The sequence below is a fragment of the Bactrocera oleae genome, chromosome 2 (assembly GCF_042242935.1).
Source record: "Bactrocera oleae isolate idBacOlea1 chromosome 2, idBacOlea1, whole genome shotgun sequence".
NCBI lineage: Eukaryota > Metazoa > Arthropoda > Insecta > Diptera > Tephritidae > Bactrocera > Bactrocera oleae.
The window spans coordinates 41,222,720-41,249,941 of record NC_091536.1 but is presented as its reverse complement, the minus strand read 5'-3'; the positions used below and the strand labels follow the sequence as shown (position 1 = coordinate 41,249,941).

Genomic DNA, 27,222 nt, shown 5'->3' with positions numbered 1-27,222 from the left:
CATATTCACTGGAAACAAATGCCTTTAGCATTTCTACCGATAGTGTGAAAATGAATGAAATCGGGTGACAACCCCGTCCACTCTCTTTATAACGGTACTGTTAAAAACTACTAAAAGCGCGATAAATCAAGCACTAAACACGCCAGAGACATTAAATTTTATCTCTGGGATGGTATGCGATGACTTTATAGGAACCGACTTTAAAATTAGACAGTGGGCACTTTTAGGTGAAAACCCATATCTTGGGATCTGCTTAACCGATTTCAACAAAATTCGGTACATAACATTCTTCCCATATTTCTATGTTATAGTGCGAAAATGGGATTATATAGTGCGAAATCGGACTACAACCACGCTTATTTCTCATATAACACCATTTTAAATTCCATCTAATTCTTTCACTTTCCCTATGCAAATCAAGCAACAATGATTGCATCGGGTTAAAACTTCGCGTGAATCATGCATTTAAAGTATGCCACCTTGTGATTAAAAATTGTCTAAATCCAACCAAACCTATTCAAGCCCCTAGGTACTGAATATGTGGACCCCAATGAATATAGTAGATCTTTTACCGAAAATATCGGTCAATGTGTAAGATATATAATTGAAATTCATATAATAAAATAAATAAATGAAACTCTCGATAATAGTATGTTTTTGTGTCAAAAATGGGTTGAATCGGATCAATACTTCCTTTATTATACAATTTCACCAACACCTGACATAATTTTTCTTGCAAGTTCCGAGAGTATAAAATGTTCCGTTAAACTCGAACTTAGAACTTCCTTATTTGTTTAGTTTCTTTTCTTTGACATTAACTATTCAAATATGACAAACACGGGATGTAGGAGTTTGAATCAGAATCGTTATAAGATATATATAACTTTTTTAAAGGTTTTAACATGATATTTTTTATTCTTTAAAATTGTTGAGTTTTTATTAATATTGATGTACCACATTGCACACACACACTCGCGAAATGAAAACTGCGTTTGATAGTTTCCGGAAGAATCGAATCTATTACTATGTTCGCTCCGACACAAATTCGTGTTTTCACGCGAAAACTTGTGTTTTCATCCATACAAAATCTGTCAAACGAAAACACAGTTTTCGCTGAAAACCCTTTGAAAACTTACATTCCACTCATTATAATCGGGCCTGCTCTAATTTAATCGATATTATTAGAAGACAGATTTTGCCAGCCCTAAATGTCAGTTGACAATATGTTTACATTCCATAATTGGCCTAAACGTACCCTACAAGAAACAGCTGATGGGTTCACCAATACACTCACATTTGATATACCAGTACTGTTAATTTACATTTGCATTTTTAAAAGTTCGTCATTGTTATTTGGGCACTTTCGTTTATCTGGACTAATTATACGCTGAACAGGGTATATCAAATTTGCAATGAAGTTTGTAACATCCAAAAGTAAATGGCGTATATATAAAGTATATATATAAATGATCACCGTGACGAATCTAAAGTTTTGTAAACGTCCTTTTCTCCCAAAAAGCTGCTTATTTGTCGGAACTGCCGATATCGGATCGCTATAGCATATAGCTGCCATACAAAGTGAAAGATTGGAATCAAGTGCTTGCATTAAAAACTTTTTCATTTGACAAGATATGTTCACGAAATTTGGCATGGGTTATTGTGTAAGGCAACAATGCAATATCTGAAGAAATTGTTTAGATCGGATCACTATAGCACATAGCTGCCATGAAAACATAATTATCCTGTTTCTAATTCTAATTCTAATTAACTGCTGGGTAAGTACAAAATAAAACCTAGGTCGAAGAGTAGGTAAGAAATAAAAAAAGTTCTAAGAGCATGTAGAAAGTATAACCTATGTAAAAAAAACCTCTACACTGCACCTTTTGTAATTAACGCCTTAATATTCTTTCAAAAATTGCTTGATGATACCAAGAAGACTAAAAGAGTTTACAGATGTGAAGTCGGACTCTAAAACATTCAATAATAGGGCACATATTTGTTTAATGTTTATTTTTAGTATATTTTTTATTTGTATAAATATTTAATTAATTTATAAAAAGAGTATCTAGGCAATCGCAGGAACAAAGACGTTCCAGTGCTGTGAATAGAAGCCAACGACAATATCGTCAAAATTTGGAAATTAATAATATTATTTAAATTAATCACGCAGCTCAAATTTGGAGTACCGCATTCAGGAGAGAACTAGTAACAGTCCTGCATGTTCCATTAGACCACAGAGCCTACTTTACAGAGCTGAAGAACTGGAGCGTGACACGATCGGTCAAACAGACGAATGAATCTTGAATATAGGGCAGAGGAGCAGGAGCGCGACACAATAGAACATACAAACAGGCGCTTGAATCCGGAACATAGGGCTAAAAAGCAAGAACGCAGAACACTCAAACAGACGAATGAGTGGCTCCCTCACCAAGTGAAACATCTAGAAAAACGTCAGACTTCAACAAAATTTACCTGCTCAGAAGATGCTTCAGGAGAAATTTCGAACCAAATGTACAACTTTTGCAACATATGCTATCGGATTTTCAGGAAAGGCAGGATACCAAATATTTGTCTCTCGTAATGATTGGAGTTTCCTGATATTCCGGAATGCCTTCTGGATTTAATGTATCTGGAGGAAAGACTGATATTCCCGAGGAACCCGCATCATCTCCCTAGGATATGAACGACAATATGCTATTCGTGGAGCAGTGGTGAACAGCTCGATTTCTGTTGTAGAGACAGTCACCATGCTGCCATGAAGATTTGACAAGAGCTATATTATTCAAGTGCACCTGAAACGTCGATTGGAATATGAGCGAAATTTTATGCCGGAGACAGTGCAACCAGCAAAGATATTGGAAGAACTGAACTATCTGCTGGGTACAGAACTCTGCGTCAAGCATTATATAGAAATGTCAAGTGATTGGCTGGCAAACATTGGAATCTTTAATAGACAATGAAAGCGTTAAAAATAGATCCATTGAACGGGTTGGAATGGCACCAGGGCAAGGTAGATGCTCAAGGGACGTTACAACCGACAACGATGCTCAGGAGTTGTCGTATCCAACGATTTACTGCGGAAAAAAGGACATCCAGAACAACTTACAGTAAAATTGCCCGTTCTGAAATACGACGCTATGATCGGCGTTGTGTGCGCGTGGACGTACTCCTGTTTATTTATTAGTTCTACAAGTTAGAACGCATGAAAAAAGCACTTTCCTTTTGCCTGCGTAAAAAGTCTGGATCAAGGAATATAAGTGTTGTGAGGGATCAAAATTTTATTAGCAATCTTATCCAACATGATGACGGCTATCATGTACTTAAAGGACTTTGATCCTCAACTGCACATTGGGAGGCTGAGAAAAAACACGTTTTAGTTGTGATCCGCCAGTTTGGTTTGCTAACATTTTTTATTACAATGTCTGTTGCAGAAAAAAAATGGCCTAAGCTGTTCGTCATATTGATCGATTGTTAACCGGCGAATGACACGCGAGTTATGTGTACACTATCACCCCAACCCGATACCACACAACAAAATATTGTACATTGGTCAAAATAAAAGTTTAAAGAAAAACAAGTAAACATTACTAGAACAAAAGAAACAAGCAGAAATAAAGAACAAAAGAAAATAATGCAAATACATACAAACATGTTTTGGTCCTTATGTTTGACTGTAAGGAAACCCCAGACACTATCGGGTAAACCACACAATCATGTTTGTTTGCATTCAATAGAAAATAAGATTGCAAGTAGAGCTAAAGAACAAAAGAAAATAATACAAATGCATACAAACATGTTTTGGTCTTTATATTTGACTGTAAGGAAAACCCAGCCATTATCGGGTAAACCACATAATCATGTTTGTTTACATCCAATAGAATATAAGATTATATTTAACAAATATTGTATTTCCTCCAATAATAAGAAAATAGAAAAACAAAGAAATAGATTAAGAAATTTATAATCACTTTAGTAGTTATAAAAACAGAAAATAACTTGAAAAGGGAATAAAATATAATGCAAATTTCCAATAATTCAATTTGGACAAAATCAGCAGAGACAATTTCGTAACAATTCTAACCAAACTGACAATTATCAACAATTTAACTTTGGACAAAGTAGACAAAATAATTCCGAGCAATTTAGCTTTGGACAAAATAGACAAAATAATTCTCAACAATTTAGAATATATAATTCAGTCCAAAGGAGACAAAACCCCCCTAACCGATGAAAATAGATCACGTTCAAGAACAAGCAAATTTTCAGTTGCCAGCCCAAAACAATCGTTACCGATAATAGAAATGACTATAAAAAATTCAAAAATTAAATGTTTTATTGACACAGCGTCTGCAACATCATTATTGAAATATAATATGTTAAAATATTATGAATGCATTAAGCTTGATAAACCAAAACACTTTGGCACCAATAATGGAAATTTTTCCCTAAATAAAGAGTTAGTCAACCCAACCCCAAACGAATTCAATGAAAAAAAATATATACATTGGAAACTAACCAACATAAAAAATAAGAACTTTGATGCTAGAAAGGGACAGAATATTTTAAAACCTGCTTTAATAGGATTAATAGGATATAATTAATTTAGAAAAGGAGTATGTAGAGATAAACGGCAACAAAATTAAATTTATAAATTCATGCCCTTACAATTACGAAGATATTAATATACTTACAGAATTTTCTAGATATTTTATCAAATAGTGACATGAATGAAGAAGAAAACCAAAAATTAGAATACATTCTAAAAGCAAATACCGATTTATTTTTCCAAGAAGGTAAAAACCTTCCTCATACTCATGAAATTCAGCACGAAATTTTTACAAAAACAAGTAGACCAACTTATATAAATTTTATAGATTTCCTCAAATTCATGAAGAAGAAATTAGTAGACAGATGAACGAGATGTTACGCCAAGGCATAATTAAAGAAAGTAATTCCCCGTACAACTCGCCTCTTTGGATTGTACCGAAAAAGAAAGACAATTCAATGAAGAAAAAATGGATAATAGTTATTGACTACAGGAAGCTAAGCGAAGTCACTATAGATGACAAATTTCCAATACCCCATATAGAAACAATACTCAGCAAACTTGGAAGAGCTCAGTATTTTACAACATTAGATCTTGCAAAAGGGCTTTCATCAGGTATTAATAAAAGAAGAAGATAGACCAAAAATAGCTTTCTCTACAACTCAAGGTACCTTGAATTTATAAAAATGCCTCTGGGACTAAAGAATGCACCAGCAACTTTCCAACGTCTAATGAATTCAGTTTTTAGGGAATATATCAACAAGATATGTGTGGTTTATTTAGACGACATCTTCATTTTTAGTTCAAGTATTGAAGAACATGCCCAAAATATCACCGAAATATTTTCAGATTCATAATTTAAAGATTCAGTTGGTAAATGCACATTTTTCGCGAAAACAACTGAATTTCTAGGTCACACTTTAACAACAGAAGGGATACAACCAAATTTAAGCAAAATCGAAAATATACAAAAACTAAAGTTGACTACTACATCAAAGCAAATTAAATCATTCCTAGGTATAACAGGTTATTATAGAAAATTTGTAAGAGATTACGCTAAAGTAGCACATGGTTTAACAAAACATTTAAAAAAAGATATTAAAATAAACACTCGCGAACCTCAGTACATATCATCCTTTGAAAAACTTAAAAATTTATTAGTAAGCCCACCAATATTGAAATATCCAGACTTTAACAAAAAATTTTGCATTTCAACTGATGCAAGTAACTTTGCAATTGGCGCGGTATAGTCATCTTATAAGCTATGCTAGTCGAACACTTAACAAACACGAAAGAAGTTATTCTACTACAGAAAAAGAACTAGCTATTGTCTGGGCAGTGACATATTATAGACCATACATTTACAGCAGAGCATTTGATCACTTAACCGATCACCAACCACTTAAGTGGCTCCAAATGAAAAACAAGGGAAAATATAGATTGCAAAGATGGTTAATTAAACTAGGTGAATACAATATTACTAAATTACGTGAAAGAAAAGGAAAATAATGTAGCCGATTTTCTAAGTAGAATAGATAGTAACAGAGGCGAGATTCATTCATTGGAAGAAGACAACATAAGCACAAATGCTACAATCCACTCACAAGAGGAGGAACTAAATGATCATTTTCCAATTTTACATACTATTGTAAATCGCTTCAATACACAAATCATTTTAACAAAAAAGAAAATTATGGAATCTGAAGAACTAGGTAACACAAAGAAAATTTTTATTAGCGCAGAAGATATAAAAAATAATAATTTCATAGATCTTTGTCGTAGGCACATAAATAGTGGAAAAGTAGGTATTTTTTCTTACTTAACCGATAATCAGTACAACATAGTTCAGCAAAAGCTTATTCAAATATTTGATAGACAGGTAAAGTTTTTTAGATGTGAATTCCATGCTAAAGATATGAAAAATGAAGAACAAGTTTATAAACAAATTGCTCAATATCATAAAAATGAAACAGGTCATGCAGGTATTAATGAAAATTATGAAAAATTGAAAAAACTAATATACTGGAAAATTTTGAAAGTTTTGATTCAAAAATATATAAATAATTGCGATGTTTGCAATAGAGCAAAATATGATAGAAAACCTTTAAAACCAAAATTTCAATTAACGAGCACACCATCAGATATAAATGAAATAGTTCACGCAGATATATACATAAGTAAAAAATGTTACGTTCTTACTTTTATAGACAAATTTGCTATGGCATTTCAGTTAGAAGATAGAAACAGTATAACTATTATAGAAAAGCTTAGACTATTCTTTTCTATCAAAGGAAGACCCAGAAAGTTAATATTAGATAATGAATTCAACTCAAATAACATAAAATATTTGTTTTAGGAAAGAAGAAATAGAAGTTCATTTTACAAAATCAAACAGTCATACTGGGAATTCAGATATTGAAAGATTTCATAATACTCTCTCCGAAAAAATTAGAGTCCTAGAAATTGAAAAACCAAATCCACAAATCTTATCATTCTACAATTAAAACCCCGCCCCTTCAGGTCATAAATGGAAAAACTGATACAAATTTGATTAAAGACACTATTCAGAAGACTAAAAAAAAATGCATAGGAAAACTAAATATAAATAGAGAAGAGTTTAAGAACACTCAAAAAGAAGATTACGTAAAAAATTATAAAGCGGTTCGGCACAAATACGACCCAAGATATAGAAAATTTCCATTAGATAATATTCACCCAACAAACATTAAACGTCCAAATAATTTTTTAGGCCAAATACATCTTCCAAATAACATTGATGATAGCAATCGTACACATTGGAAGTACATCAAATACATACCGACAATGGATACGCAGAAATTATCATCAACACTAAACAGATTGCTACGTCATCTGACCTTCTGTAATTCACATAATTAACCCTCTTGAAACTCTTTACATACTAAATAATGCTCGTATAACAAAAATCTTGCAAACATATTCACATCTACAGTTATACACTCTATCTAATGAAATTGAAATCTTGAGAGGTAAAATGAAAACAATAATCCCAAGAAAAAAGTTAGTAGAAACAAGTAAGGAAGGGCTAAGTTCGAATGTAAACGAACATTTTATACTCTCGCAAAGTCAAATGGTATACTCGTTTGAGATTTCTTTGTGGATTGACTAATATTTTCGGTAGAAGGTCAACTATAGGCACTGGGGTCCACATATTTAGTACTTAGGGGCTTGAACAGTTTTGGTTCGATTTAGACGATTTAGACCGATATAATCACTGTTGCTCGATATGCATAGTGGAAAGTGAAAGAATCAGATAGAAAATGGTGTTATATGAGAAATAGGCGTGGTTAGAGTCCGATTCCGCCCATTTTCGCACTATAACATAGAAATAGGAAAAGAACGTTATTCACCGAATTTGGTTGAAATCGGTTGAGCGGATCCCAAGATATGGGTTTTCACCTAAAAGTGGGCGGAGCCACCCCCATTGACTAATTTTGAAAGCGGTTCCTATAAAGTCAGCTCATACCATCCCAGAGATAAAATTTAATGTCTCTGGCGTGTTTAGTGCTTGATTTATCGCGCTTTTAGTATTTTTTAAGGGTACCGTTATATGGGAGTGGGCGGAGTTGCGAGTAGAGGTTCTAAAAACATTTGCTTGCAGTGAATTTTGTTATTATAACATTAGCGGCTTAGGAGATATGCACATTAAACCTTTTAGGGGCGTGACCACGCCAACTTAAAAAAAAATTTTAACTGCAAATGCCCCTTCTTAATGTGATCCTGTGTACCAAATAACAGTCTTGTATCTTATTGCGGAGTTGCTTAGTTATGACAATTTATTTGTTTTTGATTAATGGTGTTTCGTGCGCGTGGCAGTGGTCCGATTACGCCGTTCTGATCGATCGACCAACAGTCTCACAGTACCAAGAAACATGCCTACCAAGTTTCATAAAGATATCTCAATTTTTACTCAAGTTAGAGTTTGCACGGACGGACGGACGGACAGACTCGGAGTCACCTGGATTTCAACTCGTCTCTTCATCCTGATCATTTAAATATACATAACCCTATATCCAACTCGATTAGTTTTAGGTGATACAAACAACCGTTAGGTGAACAAAACTATTATACTCTGTAGCAACAGGTTGCGAGAGTATAAAAAGAAAGGTTTAATTCACGGTATAGGTTCTGTACATAAATTTCTATTTGGAACGATGGATAATGGAGATAGGATAGACATTGAAAATCACCTTAAGAAAGTAGATAAAAATTTACATAATTTAATTACAGCTCTCAACCACCAAATAAAAAATTAGTAATTTCTTTTCGAACACGTTCACAAAATTAAAACAAATTATTAAAGACGAAAGAAAGAATTCTTCAATGTATCGAGAAAACAGACTAAATATTGATTCTTCATAAACAAACAATAATGATAAACATTCTAAAAGACGCAGCAAATCAGATTCAGGAAAACATTATTTCAGTAAAGAGTGGTTTTCACCGAAGTATTTTAACAAATGAAGAAATTTATAATTACAACATAGACCTCAACATACTTCAATATATATAATTATGCGTCTTGGAATATAAATAAATTTGTTAATATTCGTGGTCAAAATTCCAAAAGAATTGCAATCGGTACAAGTAAAAAATATTATTCCTATACCAAATAAAGCAGGCAGAGAAATAACAGCAGAAATTGAAAATGTTTTTGAATACAAAAATGTCACTTATAAATTCGAAGAAGCTAAAACCCTCAATGAACTACAAATTTCTAAACATTGCATCTACTTATTAAATTGTGAACTTATCAAAAATAGCAATAGAAATTTTTTCAAATTGATGGAGAAACTATTTTATTAAAAAATGCAAATGGCATAGAAATAAACCAGAATTGCGACAACAGAAAAATTAAGTTGAAAAACACTACATTGATTCATTATAATAACTGCACAATTAAGATCCTATCCAAATATTCTCCAATACTAAAATATCATATAATCAAAGATTTTATTATCCAAACTATGATACTCACAATTTCACTACTAACATTACAATTACCGACTTTGTATTTAAAAACGAAGAAAATTTAAAAGAAATTAATGAATTAAAATATCACAAAAATATCTCTTATATTGGAATATCAATTTTAAGTTTTATTGTGATTATAATAATAATTTTAATATCTTATAAAATTAAAAAAAAGAAAAACAATACTATTCAAACTCAGGAGATTTTTCCATTAAGGGAGGGAGGAGTTATGTGTACAATATCACCCCAACCAGACATCACACAACAAAATATTGTAAATTGGTCAAAATAAAAGATTAAAGAAAAACAAGTAAACATTACTAGAACAAAAGAAACAAGTAGAGCTAAAGAACAAAAGAAAATAATGCAAATGCATACAAACATGTTTTGGTCCTTATGTTTGACTGTAAGGAAAACCCAGACATTATCCGGTAAACCACACAATCATATTTGTTTGCATCCAATAAAAAATAAGATTATATATAACAAATATTGTATTTCCTCCAATAATAAGAAAATAGAAAAACAAAGAAATAGATAAAGAAAATTGAAAATCAATTCAGTAGTTATATAAGCAGAAAATAATTTGAAAAAAAAGGCAGAGAATAAAATATAATGTTACAGAAATAACATCGTCACCATTTTTATTTTTTCCTCCGCTCAAAGAACCAAAACTCGCGTGATGTTTTGCTCCATGACCTAAATCGAAAAGGGATTGTCCGGATAGACTTTAGACCTTACATATTTACACAGGAGAAGGTCTAACGGTGTGATATCAATCAACCGGCCCAAAACCTTAAATTATCTGCTCACCGAAGTTTTCTCTCAATAAATCCATTTATTGATGCGATGTGTGGAAGCTGGCGCCGTCTTGTTATAACCTAACGTCGCCTAGATTACGAGCTTCAATTTCAGGTATCATATAGTCGGGTATCATGGCACGATAACGGTCGCCATTGACGGTTACGTTTTCATCAGCATCATTTTTGAAGAAATATGGAGCTATGATTCCACCGGCCCACAATCCACACCAAACCGTTGTTTTTTCTGGATGAAATGGCAGCACTTGAGCCAGAAATGGACCTCATCTCTAGACAAAATTGGCTCGAAAACGTCGGATCTTCTTGGAACTTTTCGAGAGCCATAAAGCGAAGCGATATCGCTTGGGAAGGTCGAGCGGTTCTTGCACAACAAGACGAAGACCATGTCTTCGTGTACACTCTCAGCTACGCCCGCTATATTTTCTTCACTGCGCGGTGGTAGTTGTCTATTCGGTTGAATATTATCGAATGATTGCTTTTTCTCAAGATGAGTGATGGTGTTGCGAATGGTACGCTAAGTAGGCCGATTATGTTGAACATAAGTTGGGCGAAGCGCGCGAAACACATTCTTTACAGAACGTGAATTTTCCTAATACAGTTGAACAATCTATAATTGTTGTTCAGGCGTAAGTCTTTCCATGATGAAATGCCAAGCAATGATGAACAAAAATAACATGACAGCTTGACACGATCTGCCAAAAAAAAAGCTTGGCGTGATAATGTACAGTTTTAGCACCGAATGTCTCTTATAACTTTGTTTTTATTTCCATTACAGACCATCGAAAATGATTCGATGTCTCTCAGCATCTGTGCCAGTGGATACTTCAGTGTTTCAGATAGGAGAGCAGCACTAAAGGCTATAAATGTCAATAAATTACTATTTTTAAACAAAAATTAATGGATTATTGGCAAAAAAAGTACTCTATGGGAACGTTTTCTAAGTAGACATTTGTTGATCTCATTTTACATATATAATATATAATAAGTTTTATATGTAACTTTATTAACTTTTTCGTGTTTTCTACTATTGTTTTATAATTAAATCTAATGATTATATCATAAAAATAAAGTGTACAAAGCCATAGTCTCTTAATTTAAACGAAAGAAGATTTCAAAGAGGAAAACTATCAATAGTATTTTGTTAAACTATCGAAACTATCGAGACTGACTATCCGACTATCGTAGTTTTGCAGCTCTACTGGTTAACGTGTGAACGCGAAAGTCCAGTCGATCCTTTTGATAATTTGGGTGGTGAATATGCGTGGGCTGGATCGATGGTGTGATTGGTGTGTTGTATGCTGTGTGTATGGTGTGCTCCGCGAGTTGTGTACATGTATATTTACATACATACATAAGTAAAAATTCGTTTATTAGTTTGTTAATATTATATATGTACGGATTTATCGATAAATCGTAACTCACTCTTGAGTTCGATCACTGGATTGTTAAATAAAAGTCCCAATGTAGTGGTCATACACTTATCTTTATTTCTAATTCCAACAACTTAATACTTATTGCTCGTTATATGAGCTTAAATCATTTTGTGTTTGCTGCACAATCCGGCAGCCCCTATATAGTAAATCTTTAACAAAAGCTACTAGAACCTTCTGGCAACTACGAATTCGCTGTCTAGTTGCTTCTGACAATTCTGTTGGATTTTGTTCTAACATCCGTGTTCGTCACAAGATATATGTATTATATATGTATTGAAAGCGAAAAATATGCTTTTAATTTTTTTGTTTGACTTTTTATTTTATTTTATTAAAAAAAACCTTGAGGGAGTTAAAGTTATTGTGATGAAATGTGTTTAAAAGTTTGTAATGTGAAATTAATGGAACAAGAAATAATATATGTATTTTAAGTTTTATTGAAATATTATATTTAAAATTTTTGTAAATATGAGTTTAGTTCTTTCAGCTTCATATAAGATACATGCTTCATATAACCTTTGCGAATGGCAGGCACCTTGCCGTGGTGCAGAGATTTGAGTGACAAGGCATTCTCGGCATCTCCCAACCGGGGTGAGGTGTGCTGCCTAGCACCTCTCGCACGGGTTGGCAGAAGCCGCATGCGTGCGACAACCAAGAGCTGCCACCTCGTCTAGGGTGTTATGCGACTCCCGTGCCCATTAGATTATTTGCCTTCTCAACACCGGGCTGCATTGGGAAGTAACGGTGGCCTTACTGTGTCATGGGGCTCTGGTCATGGGGCATTGACCGGACGGCTCGCCACGTCGAGCACATGGTCGTAAGGACAAGATGAAGAAGGAAGCCCTTTCGCCAGAAGAGCGAGCGCTGTTCGAGAAGCATGCAAGGGTCGATGATGACGACATGCTCAGCAGGCGAGATTGACTGCGGTCGGCGCTGATAAAGTGAACCCCATTGAGGCTCCATCGAGCAGGATCACCTGCTCGGATTCGGGCGACTCGCAACGGGCATCTACCGGGGGGGGCTCGCAAACGGAAACGGAAGAGGGGAAGTAGATTACCCTCTCTACCACCAACTGGGAGGACAAAATGATCTCAGGAGGAGGGGCATGAGCGGTCCCAGCCTCATATGTTACCTGAGGCACCTCCAGGAGGAAAGAACTCCTGAGGAAGCCGAAAAGTTAGCGCGTAACAGAGCGAGATAAAACAGTGCCTCCCCTGCCTCGGAGAAGCGGAAAGGTGGCAATACAGCGTCGATCAGTAAACGGAGTAGCGGAAATCGGAGCCAGCGCCCGATTAAAGCAACTCAGCTCCTGATAGCGCAAATATACGGAGACACTGGGGTCGGAGGAGCTTACCGTGCTCCAGGACCTACTCATGGAGAAGGTATTCAAAGGGTTTGGATATGCAGCCTCCTTCCATGGAGTTTACTTTAAAGGAGGCATGCTGCAGGTAGACTGCAAGGACCAGAGGTCTGCTAGATTGCTGAGGGAGATCGAGGTCAAGAATTCAGGATGGAGGCTCAATCTCTGTACAGATGACGAATCATATAGATTCAATATAAATTCGTCAGCTTTCGCCTGAACTATAGGTTCAGCTCGGTGGTCTTAAGGCCATACAAGCTTAAAACGGTTACCCAGGTGAACCTGCCAGGTGAACGACCACTAAGTGCCGCAGATGTTCGTGGTGGTCAAGTAGGCTCTCAGAACTAACAAAAAACGGTACGCAAAGTATTTAGCAAGGCTAAGTGTACCGGGGACTGGAAGAACTACAAGTGCAGCCTAACTGCTTACAACAAGGAGATTAAGTCAACAAAGCAGAAGAGCTTCAACGCCATAGGCTGCATAAGGCTCTGGCTTGAGGCAAGACGGACACAGTACTAACAATTAAAAGATCAGATAGGACCTATACGTTCAGCTCAGAGGAAAGAGCCACGGCTCTTCTACTTGCGCACTTCCCGGAGACAACTCAAAAAGACCATATTCGACCTATGGTCGAACGAAAACCATCTCGCTTAGATTGGACAGTCGTAAAACAGCTCTTCATTGCAGACTCCATCAAGTGGGCTGTGGCCTCCTTCGAAAAGTATAAGTCCCCGGGTGCGGATGGCATCCTTCCAGCATTTCTGCAACAGGGGGAGCAGGTATTACTACCCTACCTTGTTCGGCTGATAAGGGATAGCCTAGCACTGTCATATATCCCAGAAGCTTGGCGCAGTGCAAAGGTGATCTTCATACCCTTGGTAGGAAGGAAAGACTATAGATGATGGAAAAATCCTTAAGGCCAATAAGTCTAACTTCCTTCCTACTTAAAAGTATGGAAAAGATCATTGATCACGAAATAAGATCGAAGGTGCTGAAGGCTGCACCGCTACATGCGAAGCAGCATGCTTACAGAGCAGGCAGATCAACCAATACTGCTCTGTATCAGCTAACTTTAGAGATCCAAAGTTCGTTAGATGGGGGTGAGGTGCTGTTATGCGCCTTCCTAGGCACCGAAGGTGCTTTTGACAATACGTCTCACGAAAGCGTGTCAAGAGCACTGGAGAAAAGGAGTGTGGGGGCACCGATACGCAAATGGTTTGAAGCCGTACTGCGCGCCAGGATAACTGAAACCACAGTCAGCGATACCAGAATTGGTCCTGGCACAGCAAGAGGCTGTCCACAGGGTGGAGTGCTATCCCCCCTACTTTGGAGCCTAGTTGTGGACGATCTTATTGAGCTGCTAACCAGCAATGGAATCCGTTGTCAAATGTATGTGGATGATATTGTTATCTTAGCCAGGAGTAAGTTCGCAGACACTCTCTGCGATTGTGTACAAAGGGGATTGGGGCTGGCAATGGGATGGTGTAGTGGGGTTGGCTTAAACATCAACCCCTCCAAAACTACAATCATACCGTTTACCAGGCGCAGGTTACTGCCAGGCCTCAGAAACCTATCCCTATGCGGCAGGGAGCTGGAAATGGATAACACGGTCAAGTACCTAGGCCTCACGTTGGATTCCACTCTACGGAGGAAGCGGCATGTAGACCTGACCTTAGCCAAAGCTACGAAAGCGCTCATGGTGTGCAATCGACTTGCTGGGATATCATGGGGCTGCAACGTGAGGATTATCAGATGGTTGCACACCATGATTGTGAAATCGATCATAACATAAGGAGCGGTGGGTAGGACTTCGACTATCAAAGCTGCAACGACTTGCTTGCATCTGCGCGTCGGGCGCGATGCGTACGGGCCCGACTGCAGCCATGCTGCAATGCATTGGGAAGCTATCAAACCACAATAGAGTGCACCTCATTTGGGTGCCTGGTCACAGGGGTATAGCCGGAAATGAACTGGCTGACGAGTGGGCCTCTCTGCAGCCTCTACAAAAATGGTAGGACCAGAACCATGCGTAGCGGTTGGTCCACACATCATTAAAAAGCTGCTCCGTAAATAGGAAAGAGCAGGCAGGGAGAGACATTGGCAACGTCTCCAAGGCATGCGCCATGCCAGGTTGCTGAGGGGGGGTTATGACCTCAGACGGTTTATAACCGTAATTAATCTCCCGAGAAACAAATTTCGGCTACTTGTCGCGTTTTACACCGTGCATTGCAGGCTCAATAAGCATTTATTCAACATGAGCTTAGTCTCTTCTGCAAATTGACGGTTCTGTGTCACGAAGCCGCAAACCCCAGAACACCTGTTGGTGGACTGCACAGCAGTCTGCAGACGCAGAATTAAGGCCCTGTGATCCATATTTCCAAACAGAGATCGATCGCTTCACTAGCACCCAGCCAAATATTGGAGTTTATCAATATGCTGGAGCTAGAAGAGTCGTTGTGACCCCTGAAAAGTATATTGAGTTTGCCACGAAGTTTGTAACACCCAGAGATATATATTGAAGCTGAATGATCGGAATCAAGTTCTTCTAAAGAATCTTTTGTATTTGTGAAGGAGTCTTTGATCAGACTTAATCATACTCGTTGCAGCTATTCTGATATAATACTTATGTATATGTCTAATGGGGGCTAGCGGTAGCAGTGACTTTATATTGTTACCAGAAAAAATTTGACACACTGTTATTAGAGATGGTATCATTTTTTCTTTAAGATATCTCACATATTGACCGGCATATACAATATAAAGTCAAATCGTACTGCAAAAACAGACCGTAATAACTGTTATATTATCTATTCTTTTTATTATATAGCAAATTTTATTTTATTTTATATAATTAATTATTTTTAAAACTTATGGACCGATATCCATGCTCAGCGACGAATATGCGACACCTAATTAGAAAATTATTTATTGCGACTGAAAGGGTTAAAGCTGGGATTGCCTCAATTTTACGTTTGAGCTCCGCAATAACCGGTCTGGCTATTTGTGCAGTTGCTCTCAACAAAATCTTTTCAACATCTTTAAACAACGGTGCCCATTGACAGTTACTGTTACACCGTTTTCTTCAAAGAAGTATGGGCCGACAATACACCTTGATGAAACTGCGCACCACACAGTGACTCGTTCCAACTCGTGGATTATTTCTGGATTTTATTCATTCCATATATGGCAATTTTGCTTGTTTGCATTTCCGTTTAGATCAAAATGGCCCTCATCAGAAATAAGCAAGCAATTTGTCAAGTTATTGTGTTCTTCGGCCATTTCAATAATAGTTTTGCAAAATTCCAGACGATTAGGCAAATCTAGAGGAACATAGAGTAGTGTCTGAGTGAGGTGGACGTATTTCTTGTGCTCTTGGGTTACCTGCTGATAATTCCAGCTTTTCACTGTAAAGCACATTAGCTTTTGTTTTCGACTTACCGGCAAACTTAGTACAAATTTGTTATAAATAAAAAATCATTTGCACCTGCCCTTTTCTTTGAAAGAATTGTTAATAACTTTTGATTATGTTTATCATTTTCTATAATTTTTCGCCGTTTTGTTTCAATTAAACAGCTGTTCCCCTCTTCGTTTTCTCCATTTCGTTTTGGCGTTGCCAACCATTCATAACATAAGTATAGGTTTAGCGCTAGGGTTTGAACATACCCATTGACAGGTGTACGCAAACTATTCTCTAGCTGAGGTATACCCGAGAATCCTTTTCTTATTCTAAAATTTTGAGAACGCCACCTAATGACAGAAATGAGAAATCCACCGCTGCTGGATCAACATTTAATGGTGAAATTACTGATGAGGAAAAATCAGAAAATAGTGAACCCTTGATTATTTTAATAAACTGGGTAGTGAAGTAAAAAAATTGGAAAACATAATTTCTAGTCAAAGGCACGTTAACCAAGCTATGCGCGATCTACTGAGAAGCATTATGAGCCTGCAGGGAAACCGCAGAATCAACGGAAAAAATTTATTGTTGTAAAATCAACACAAGTATCTCCAATGTATAAAGAGATAAATACCCCAAAACGGCAGCGGAAGACATCGAGGTACTTAACCCCCACGAAAAAACCCAAAAAAACTGTTGAAAAAGTACAGCCAACAACCAGTGAGCCTACGATAATAATAAAGGAAAACGCTAGGGATCAACATAGCGCAGGCAAAAATGAGTGGACGTTGTGAAAAAGAGGAAGCCTATCCAGAAGAAACAAGAACAAAAACCGGACGCCATCATAATAACCAGAAAGGAGCGTGCATCGTATGCTGACATTCTGCGGAAGATAAAAAGCGACAGGGGTTTTGAAGAGTTGGGATCAAACGTGACCTACATACGGAAAACCCTGAAAGGAGACCTAATTATTGAATTAACAAATCAGGCAGATAAGAAAGCCGAATCGTTCCAAAGCGTCTTAGAGGGAGCGGTGGGTGAAATGGCGGTGATACAACCAAAATCCCACAACGTTACAATAGTTTGTAAGGACCTAGACGAAATTACAACTCCTGAAGAAATCTGCGAGGCACTACACAAGTAGTGTGGGATCCAAAACCTGGAGAAAAAAAAGCGTCAAAAGTATGAAAAAAACTAGTGGCACACAAATTGCTCTTGGATGCTTGCGTGTCCAAAAAAACGATGTCCCCGATTCCACCCATTTTCACACTGTCAATAGAGGTGCTAAAAGCATTTGCTTCCAGTCAATTTTGTTATTATAGCTTTAGCAGTTTAGGAGATATGCACATTAAACCTATTAAGGGCGGGACCACGCCCATTTCAAAAAAAAGTTTTTTGTTACAGACGCCCCTATTTAATGTGATCCTGTGTACCAAATAACAGTCTTGTATCTTATTGCGGAGCTTAGTTATGGCAATTTATTTGTTTTTGATTAATGCCGTTTTGTGGGCGTGGCAGTGGTCCGATTACGCCCATCTGCAATACCAACCGTCTCCCGGTACCAAGAAACATGTGTACCAAGTTTCATAAAGATATCTCAATTTTTAACCAAGTTACAGCTTGAACAGACGGACGGACAGACAGTCACCCGGATTTCAACTCGTCTCTTCCTCCTGATCATTTATATATATATATAACTCTATATCTAACTCGATTAGTTTTTGATGGTACAAACAAACGTTAGGTGAACAAAACTATTATACTATGTAGCAACAAGTTGCGAGAGTAAAAAAATATTGATATCGCGTTATTAAGCGAGCAATACTGCCAGCGTTCGGAGAGCAGTTGGATCACAGACAGATCTGGCAAGGCAGCAATTTGGTCTTGTAAAGGGAAACCTTTTATGTTGCATTCCAAGCAAGCTCATAATGGTTTAACATGGGCAAAAGTACTAGCCATATATTTTGTAAGCTGCTATGCCCGTCCCAGCGCATCAATTAAAGATTTCGAGCACTTTCTCCTGGAATTGTCCCTGAAAACTAGAGGCAAATCGTCAATGATAATAGCGGGCGACTTTAACGCATGGTCTACTGCTTGGGACAGCAAAAGAGCAAACCAACGTGGGCGTTTACTTTTAGAATTCATGAGCCAAACGAACCTTACGTTAATGAATAGCGGCACGAAAAATACTTACCAAAAAGGAAATAAAGGTTCTATAATAGACCTAATGTTTACTAATAACACACTGAGCATAAGGTAGGAAGTGTCAGACATCTACACAAATAGCGATCATTTTGCTATAATTGATGAAGTTTTGTACTCTAGGGAAACGGTCCCACCCAAAAGAAATTCTTCCCAAAGCCAAAGCTGGAGCCAAAAAGATTTCGATAAAGACGTTTTCGAGATAGTCTGGAGTGCGGCAAAGACATCAGGTGAAGATGCCATCCACTTGGTATCCGCGGTCCGGAAATAACTGGTCGCAACATGCGACGCAACTATGCGTAGGACAACACACCATAATAAACGAAGGCCAGTATATTGGTGAAACGCGGAAATAGCCACGCACAGGAAATTTTGTTACTCAGACGTCGTCTACTTGAGTTCAGGGAAACGTGTAAAAGGCAAAAGAAGCTCTTGAAGTCAGCGATTACCCGTAGCGAAATAAACAGTTTCGAGAAGCTCTGTAATCAAGCGAACATAGACCCATTGGGAACTGCCTACAAAATATGCATGCCCAAACTTAAAAATAAGCCCCAGCAGCCTAATAGCGCATCCTTTATGAGAAGAATAGTCGGGTCATTATTTCTGAAAAACCACCCTATCTCCTACGCCACGACACGATGCGGCAGAGTCACCATTGTTGGTCACGATTGGTAAAGTGTAAGAAAGCATTGTAAGAAACTGCTTGGCGTTAGCAATCCAAAAAGCCAGCGGACTATTAGAAAGACAATAAGAGAAGTCGTTAATACTGCGAAATGTACAGTAAGTGGCAAAAGATGGAAAGGTGGCACAAAAAAGTATTGCGCTCTAATTACTCTGGACGTGAAAAATGCGTTTAACTCCGCAAAGTGGGAAAATATAATATTATATAATCAAAGCTCTATACGAAATACGCGCTCCCCAATATCTCGTTAATATTATAATGAGCTATTTTAAAAATCGTAGATTGTTACTCGACACCGACGAGGGCACTCAGAGCTACACTGTCCCGAGTGGAGTACCGCATGGCTCGGTCTTAGGCCCTCTACTATGGAACTTTATGTACGACGGGGTACTAAGAATACATAAACCAAAAAACGTGAAAACAGTAGCGTATGCTAATGATTTAATAGTGGTAGCAGTGCCTAAACATTTAGATGACGTCAGGCTTAAATGCAACGATTGCATTAATGGTCTGCTACACTGTCTCGAGTGGAGTACCGCAAGGCTCGATCTTAGGCCCTCTACTATGGAACTTTATGTACGACGGGGTACTAAGAATACATAAACCAAAAAACGTGAAAACAGTAGCGTATGCTTATGATTTAATAGTGGTAGCAGTGACTAAACATTTAGATGACCTCAGGCTTAAATGCAACGATTGCATTAATAGTCTGCACCAATGGTTGAAGAAAGGTTATCAGTCACCATAGGGGAGTGCGAGATTACTTTTCATTCGCAAATGAAGTATCTGGCAGTAATACTAAACTCCAAATTGAAATTTAAAGAACACCTGGTGCATACTTCCGGTAAGCAAACAAAATTTATAATGCTCTATCGAAAATGATGGCTAATAGAGGCTGCGTGCGTTCCAGCCGACGGTTTTTAATAGCAAAAGCAATGAGTTCCGTGATTTTATATGCAGCACCAATATAGACATAAAATCATATGTTAGACAAATAAACGCAGTACATATGCTCTCTGCAATCCGAGTAATAAGTGCCATCTGAACGATATCAAGTGATGCTGCTAAAGTATAAGCCAGCATGCCGCCTATTGACATCTAAGGGTGAAGAATTCGCGCGACTGTATCAGCTCTCAGTGCTGTCTTCAAGAGTAAACAAGGAGGAAAGAACCAAGAGCTTAACAATGAGGCAGCAGCGGTGGCAAACCTCATCTAAAGGACGATGGACCCACAGACTGATTCCGGACATTCATTCGTGGATAGACAGACGACATGGGGACCTGAATTTCCACCTAACCGAAATACTGAGTGGGCATGGATGCTTTAGAAAGTATCTATTCCAACTTCATCGTGATTTTAGTCCGTATTGTCGTGTCTGTGGGAGAGACATGAGTTGGGAGTAGTTTAGGTTTAGCGGATTAAAGGTCCGCACTTCGACTTTCGATGCTTCCCCCTATTTACAAAAAAAAAACAAGGGTTTAACCGGCTTGTTATTTGAATTTTGTACAGAAACAGGGTTAAGTCATCATGAATTATCCGTTGTAATGACCATCAGTTAACTCCAATTTGCGCCGATAAGTTACGAGTCGAAACTCTTGGATTTGCCTGAATTGACGATGCAACAGCCACGAGTATTTCTTGAACACGAACATACGGATCTCCATCTACTCGGGGGAGATGCCGCCAAAATTCCGTTTGAGTTCCCTTTGGATGGATATGACGGACTGCAAAGCATGGTATCGCTGCACTATCCAAACAATCCTTTCGGTATCGCAAGCATTAATTTTTAAAAATTTTAAATAATAACCTGCCAAATAAAAAAAATGTAAGTCGATTACTCACACAGAAAAAAGGTTTTTGTTTTGTACCACGATTGGTGGTACCTTGTATATTGGGACTCGGGGAAGTATTGACTCTTTTTTATCAATTTTTGGAACAAGAGCATTATTATCAGGAAAAATTCCCTCTGAATGTCAATAAAATCTTATCTTATCTTAAAACCATTATGTGTGCAATTTTTTACCCGATATCTTCGATTGTGCTTGATTAGTATACTGTAAAATAAGAGATTTAAATGGAATTTAAAATTGTTGTTTATGGGAAGTAGGCGTGGTTGTGGTCCGATTATTTCACAATTTTTATACTATTACATGCACATATACTATACACTATAAAACTTTTTTGTGCGATGTCAGTTGCGAAATTTAATGCCTCTGACGTATTTAGTTGTTAAGTTATCGCTTTTTTATTAGTTTCCAGCATAACCGTTATATGGGTAGTGGGCGTGGTTATAATCTGATTTCACTCATTCTCATAGTGTATAAAGAGATACCAAAGGGACTTGTTCTCCCCAAGTTTAGTTTGTGATATACATACATACATATGTGCGTTAAACCTTTTGGGGGGCGAACCACGACTCCTCGAGTCCTCGAGTAATAATACATATATTTATTTTACTTACCTATTGAGTGGCTTAATGTATCGTAAAATACTTTTGAAATGATTGGATAAGCCCATCTAAAATTAATAAAAAATATCTTCAATATGTTGTATTATATATGTTTAAAATACCACCTAAACATAAACATATTGATAAACAATGAAATAGATAAGTTCGAGCGAATTAGAGCATTAATGAGTATGAAATACATTGAAATGTCTATAGAAAACTATCAGATGTTGTTGGAGCAATTATTATTAATATATATTATATATATATTGTTCGAAATATATGGTAAAAAGTCTATTACCTAACTATAGGATGGAAACAGGTTTGTTCGATATTTTGGAGCGAGGACACATTCTGTATGTAAGTATGTATCGGATTGCTCTCCAAATTTATGACGAAAGTTGTCAAAGCTTCGTTGTGCTGTCACAACCAGTAGCAAGTATTATTAATGCATTTTGTGAGTAGTTAGTAAAAACAACCGTTTTCTTTGTAATATCTCCCAGTAATCAACTAGTTTTTCAAAAAAGCACTTTATTCCGATAGTTCAGTTAATATGACAGCTATATACAGAGCCATTCCGACAAATGAGCAGCTTCTAAGTAAGAAAAGGACAAGTGTGAAATTTCAGAGAGCTTCATAACTGAGGGACAGAAGGACATGGCTAAATCAACTCAACTCCCCATGCTGATCATTTATGTATATATTTTATAGGGCCTCCAATGTTTACTTCTGGGTGTTACAAACTTCGTGGCAAATTTAATATACTGTATTCAGGGTATAAAAATGATGATTGACGAACTTGATAAGGGTTAGAAGCTACATGCTAAAAACAGTTTGCTCCAAAGCAAAGTCGAAGATTGTTCCGTCGCTAAATTTATTTCTGAAAGTGACCGTTTAATAACATATTGCACTAGATTTTCATCTTCGCCAATTCAGAAAATTCTGAATCGGTATTATAAATTAAAAATAATAGCCTCAACAAGTTTTGGACACGCCTCCAAGCGGCTCATGACGCAATAGTAGAATCTGACGATTCAGTTCTACCTACAAATTTGGAATCATCGGCTTACGCAAAGTACAAAGCTGCTTAGACCAGTATAATACAACTAAAGCTATGATCTCCGACAAACTATGTTAAAGCGAGAGTAGTGCTGCCACAAATACATAGTCAAAAGGCAAGTTCAGGCATCCATCTCGAGGTGTCCGCATGAGACACAGAAACATTTTATTGAGGTATTGAATAATGGCCGCCCATCTGGGACATGTTTACCGCTGTTTACATCAACCATCCCAAATTATCAAAAACGCAAAATTGTACACTATCCCTCGCTTAAAAATCCCCGGTTAATTGATATTCGCACTTATTTGAATTACTTGATCGGTTAAAATATATTGCATACAAAATACGGGTAAACGTTCCCGTTTAACTAAACCCGGTTAATTGGTTTCCCCGTATAATTGGTTAAAAATATGTGTTATTAAAAAAATATACCTTTAATTTTCCCCGTTTAATTGCACAAATAAACTACAATCTTGCGAAAAGTTAACGAAAAAAAGTGTTTACAAGATTAAAAAGATTTGTATAAATTACTTGTTACATGCGCATACTCATAAAGATTGAAAAAAGCAAATTAAATTGTTTCTATTATCATAAAAGACAACACTTCATTACAGCACATATCCTAGCTCACACCAAAGCAGCGTTTATAAGAAAAGAACCACGGGTTTAATTGTCAAAGCAAATCCTGAAAAAGCTCGAAAGTTCAAAAACTCATACCCTATACAGCGAAATAGAAAATAGGGCATTACTACCCACAGCAGTCATCTCCATCGAACAACGAGGAGAACTCTTCAAACTTAGAGCCTTAAAAACTAAGGATCACAACGATCCTTCATAGTGTCTTAAGCACAAAAAAAAAGGCTAATACTGCCAACAAAACAATTGAATTTTGAAATTATGGAATGGGCGGAAAAGTAGTCCAAAACTCAAACAAAATCTGCCGCATTACCCTAATTCCCCGAAGCGGATAAGAGAATCAAAGCACAAGCTATAGTCTTACCAGAGAACTTTGAAGAACGAGAAGGTGCAAATTGAATTTTGTATGATGCTCGATTGGAAGGCTAACAGAACTGAAAAATTGAGATCAAGGAGTTCACCACTTTCTGTAGTATTTGCTGTTATTTAACAGAAATTAGAATTTATAACAACGTTCTCTGGCAAAATACGTATCTCCCAACATAAAAAGAAAAATTAAATGAAATGAATGAAAAAACAAAAAATACAAATGCCACTGCACATATGCATGATTATTTTATGAATTAATGAATTTTTTTTTGCATAAATGAGGCATGATAAAATGCGAAAGATTATGCAAAAAAAAATATATATTCCTTTTTAAATAATTTTCTAATTTCACACAATGAGAAATAGAATCTATGATATTATCACTTATCAATAAAAACATGTCCATGTACTACACATAAGCGTACAGATGTATATATTATATGTCAGCCATTAGGAATAATACAAACATTGTTATACAAAAACAACAATTTTCTCAAATAAATTTGTAGTAAATCACACAACAACAACATTTTCATTCATGAACGCTGGCGCACATGCGTTTGCCTACAAGCCTCTTTTCGCGACGATGGCAAAAGCTAGAAACCATAAATTGAACCACTTTCTGATGTTCCCTCTAGAAGGGAAAAGTGACAACCCTGCAAACTCACAAAACACAGAAAAAAGTGACAAAAGTGGCAAAAAAGCTTTTGTCGATATAAAATATTTCACAATTCTAAAATATTTTTCCGTGGCTGGCAAAAATCTGCGTCAATATGTATACATGCTCATATATGAACATACATATTTACGAAGATTTGTGGGCAACGCTGTTAGAGCAGAGAACTTAAAACAATGAGAAGGTGCAAATTGAATTTTGTATGATGCTCGATTGCTTGGCTGAAAATTTGAGATCAAGGAGTTCACCACTTTCTGTATAGTTTTGCTGTTATTTAACAGAAATGAGAATTTTTAACAACGTTCTCTGACAAAATACGTATCTACCAATATAAAGAGAAAAATGAAATGAAATGAATGAGAAAACAAGAAATACAAATGCCATTTCACATATGCATGATTATTTTTTGCCATATAAACGATTTTTATGATGAAAAATTGATAAATTATTATTTTTTTGCACAAATGCTACATTGATAAAATGTGAAAGATTATGCAAAAAATGATATTTTACTATTTTCATAATTTTCTAATTTCAATTTTTACAGAATTAATAATTTATGTATGTACATCAATATGTTATATTATATAATATAATAATATATTATCAATTATCAATAAATACATGTGAGCGCACTGCTCTATATGTAAGTATGTATGTACAAATATGCATATGACCGCACAAAATAAGTAATGCATACACAAATCTACATACATTTAAGAGTACAAATGTAAGTACGTCAGCCAATAGGAAAAATACAAACATTGTTGTACAAAAACAACCATTGTCTCAAATAGCATCAGCACCAGAAATCAATATGGCAGCCAAATTGACAAATCCTAAATTTGTAGTAGATCACACACCAGCAACATTTTCATTCATGAACGCTGGCGCCCAAGCAATAAGCTAAGTTGTTTCATTCATAAAAGCAAACGCCTTACACATCTCCCCGAGCATGCGTTTGCCTACAAGCGCCTTTTCGCGACGATGGCAAAAGCTAAAAATCATAAATTGAACAAATTTCTGATTTTCCCTCTAGAAGGGAAAAGTGACAACCCCTCAAATATGAGTATTAAAATATTTTAGAATAAAAGTGACAACATAGTAAATTTGTCGATTTACAATTCAAGAAACTTTTTAAAGAAAATATTCAATATTCCTCTGATTTATGTATACAGTAAACCCCGGTTAAGTATCACTCCTCCAATCCCTCTTATCTGCCGGTGTCTTGCTGCATCTCACTTTTTTTTCTTAATTTTTTAAAGAAAACGGTAATTTTTTTTTTAAATACATAGAAATAATTTTTTTTGGTACCACTCGCTTTAGTACCACAATCGCTTATGTACTACAAAGCACAAAAAATCTGCATCTTTGGTTTTGGCACTTAACCGGGATTAATGAATTATTTTAAGAAATATATCAAAATACTTTATTAGTAATAATTTAAAAGTATTTTGATATATTTCTCATAATAAAGTAAAAATGAATTAAGTTTTGCTCACATATTATATTCTCTTCAATATTCGTCGGTTGGTTATGTTAAGAGAGCGTATGTGTACAGATTCACCGCTGTTATAAAAGCGAAAAATGTTATTTGTTTCTCGTGCATCTGTGGTGAACTCCTTGATAAATTCCTACAAATTGTTCGCTGTCGAACCTGCACCTTCTCATTGTTTTAAGTTCTCTGGTTAGAGCGGCAAGGGAAGCGATGACAATCGGAGAGCGTTCGTTTATTTTTCGGCACATCTCGGATTTTCTACCAACAACATAATATTGTGAAGCTTTGTCGTCGCGTCAGTCGTTCGACAGATTGACCCTTTGACATAAAAGCAAAAAACGTGAGCTTCGAGCAACGGAGATTTCACATGAAGTAATGAGTGTACATATCTACATACATATGGTGTTTGTAGACAAATTTACAAATCTTTTTCTTTCATATTTCTTTACACGTACACATGATATGAAAATGCCGCCGGCAAAGCACAATTCTGTACTTTTATGACTCCATAATGATGTCAAGTACATAAATTATTTTAAGAAATATATATAAATAATTTATTAGTCATAATTTAAAAGTACTTTTATATAGTTCTCATAATAAAGTAAAAATTAATTACCATAAAATAATTTAAAAAAAAATAAATAATAGTTCAATAAAAGGGAATATATTTTAAATGGCATATCAATATTCCCAGTTTGGCATAAGTATTATTTTCTCTTCAATATTCGCCGTTTGGTTATGTTAAGGGAGCGTATGTGTACAGATTCACCGCTGTTATAAAAGGGAGAAATGTTATTTGTTTCTCCTGCGTGTGAGGTGAACTCCCCGATAAAATTTTACAAATATTCGCTGTCGAATCTGCACCTTTTCATTCTTCTAAGTTCTCTGGTCTAACATCGAACATCACCTCCTTTCCACAAGTCCCAAACAGTGATAATGAACTTTTCGAATTTTTATCACAACGAATAGCCGATAACCCAAACCTTCTATCTGCGCAGGAAAACAATGAAATTCCTTCCCAAAACAACAATCCAACCGTAAACAATAATATATTTTATAGCTTTGCCTACAATAACAACC

General features: G+C 36.3%; 1 protein-coding gene and 1 pseudogene across 4 annotated transcripts in view; one reads left to right on the top strand and one right to left on the bottom strand.

The window, feature by feature from the left end:
- The window catches only part of Nepl16 (Neprilysin-like 16), a 1,095,435-nt gene that overhangs the window by 494,900 nt on the left and 573,313 nt on the right, over positions 1-27,222 (bottom strand). For all 4 annotated transcript variants that reach the window (XM_070113033.1, XM_070113031.1, XM_070113030.1 and 1 more), the window contains exon 8: positions 21,913-21,968. In XM_070113033.1, the coding sequence (XP_069969134.1) occupies positions 21,913-21,968 (56 nt within the window). The remainder of the gene's footprint in view (positions 1-21,912; positions 21,969-27,222) is intronic.
- Positions 8,740-10,034, top strand: LOC138858879 (uncharacterized; annotated as a pseudogene).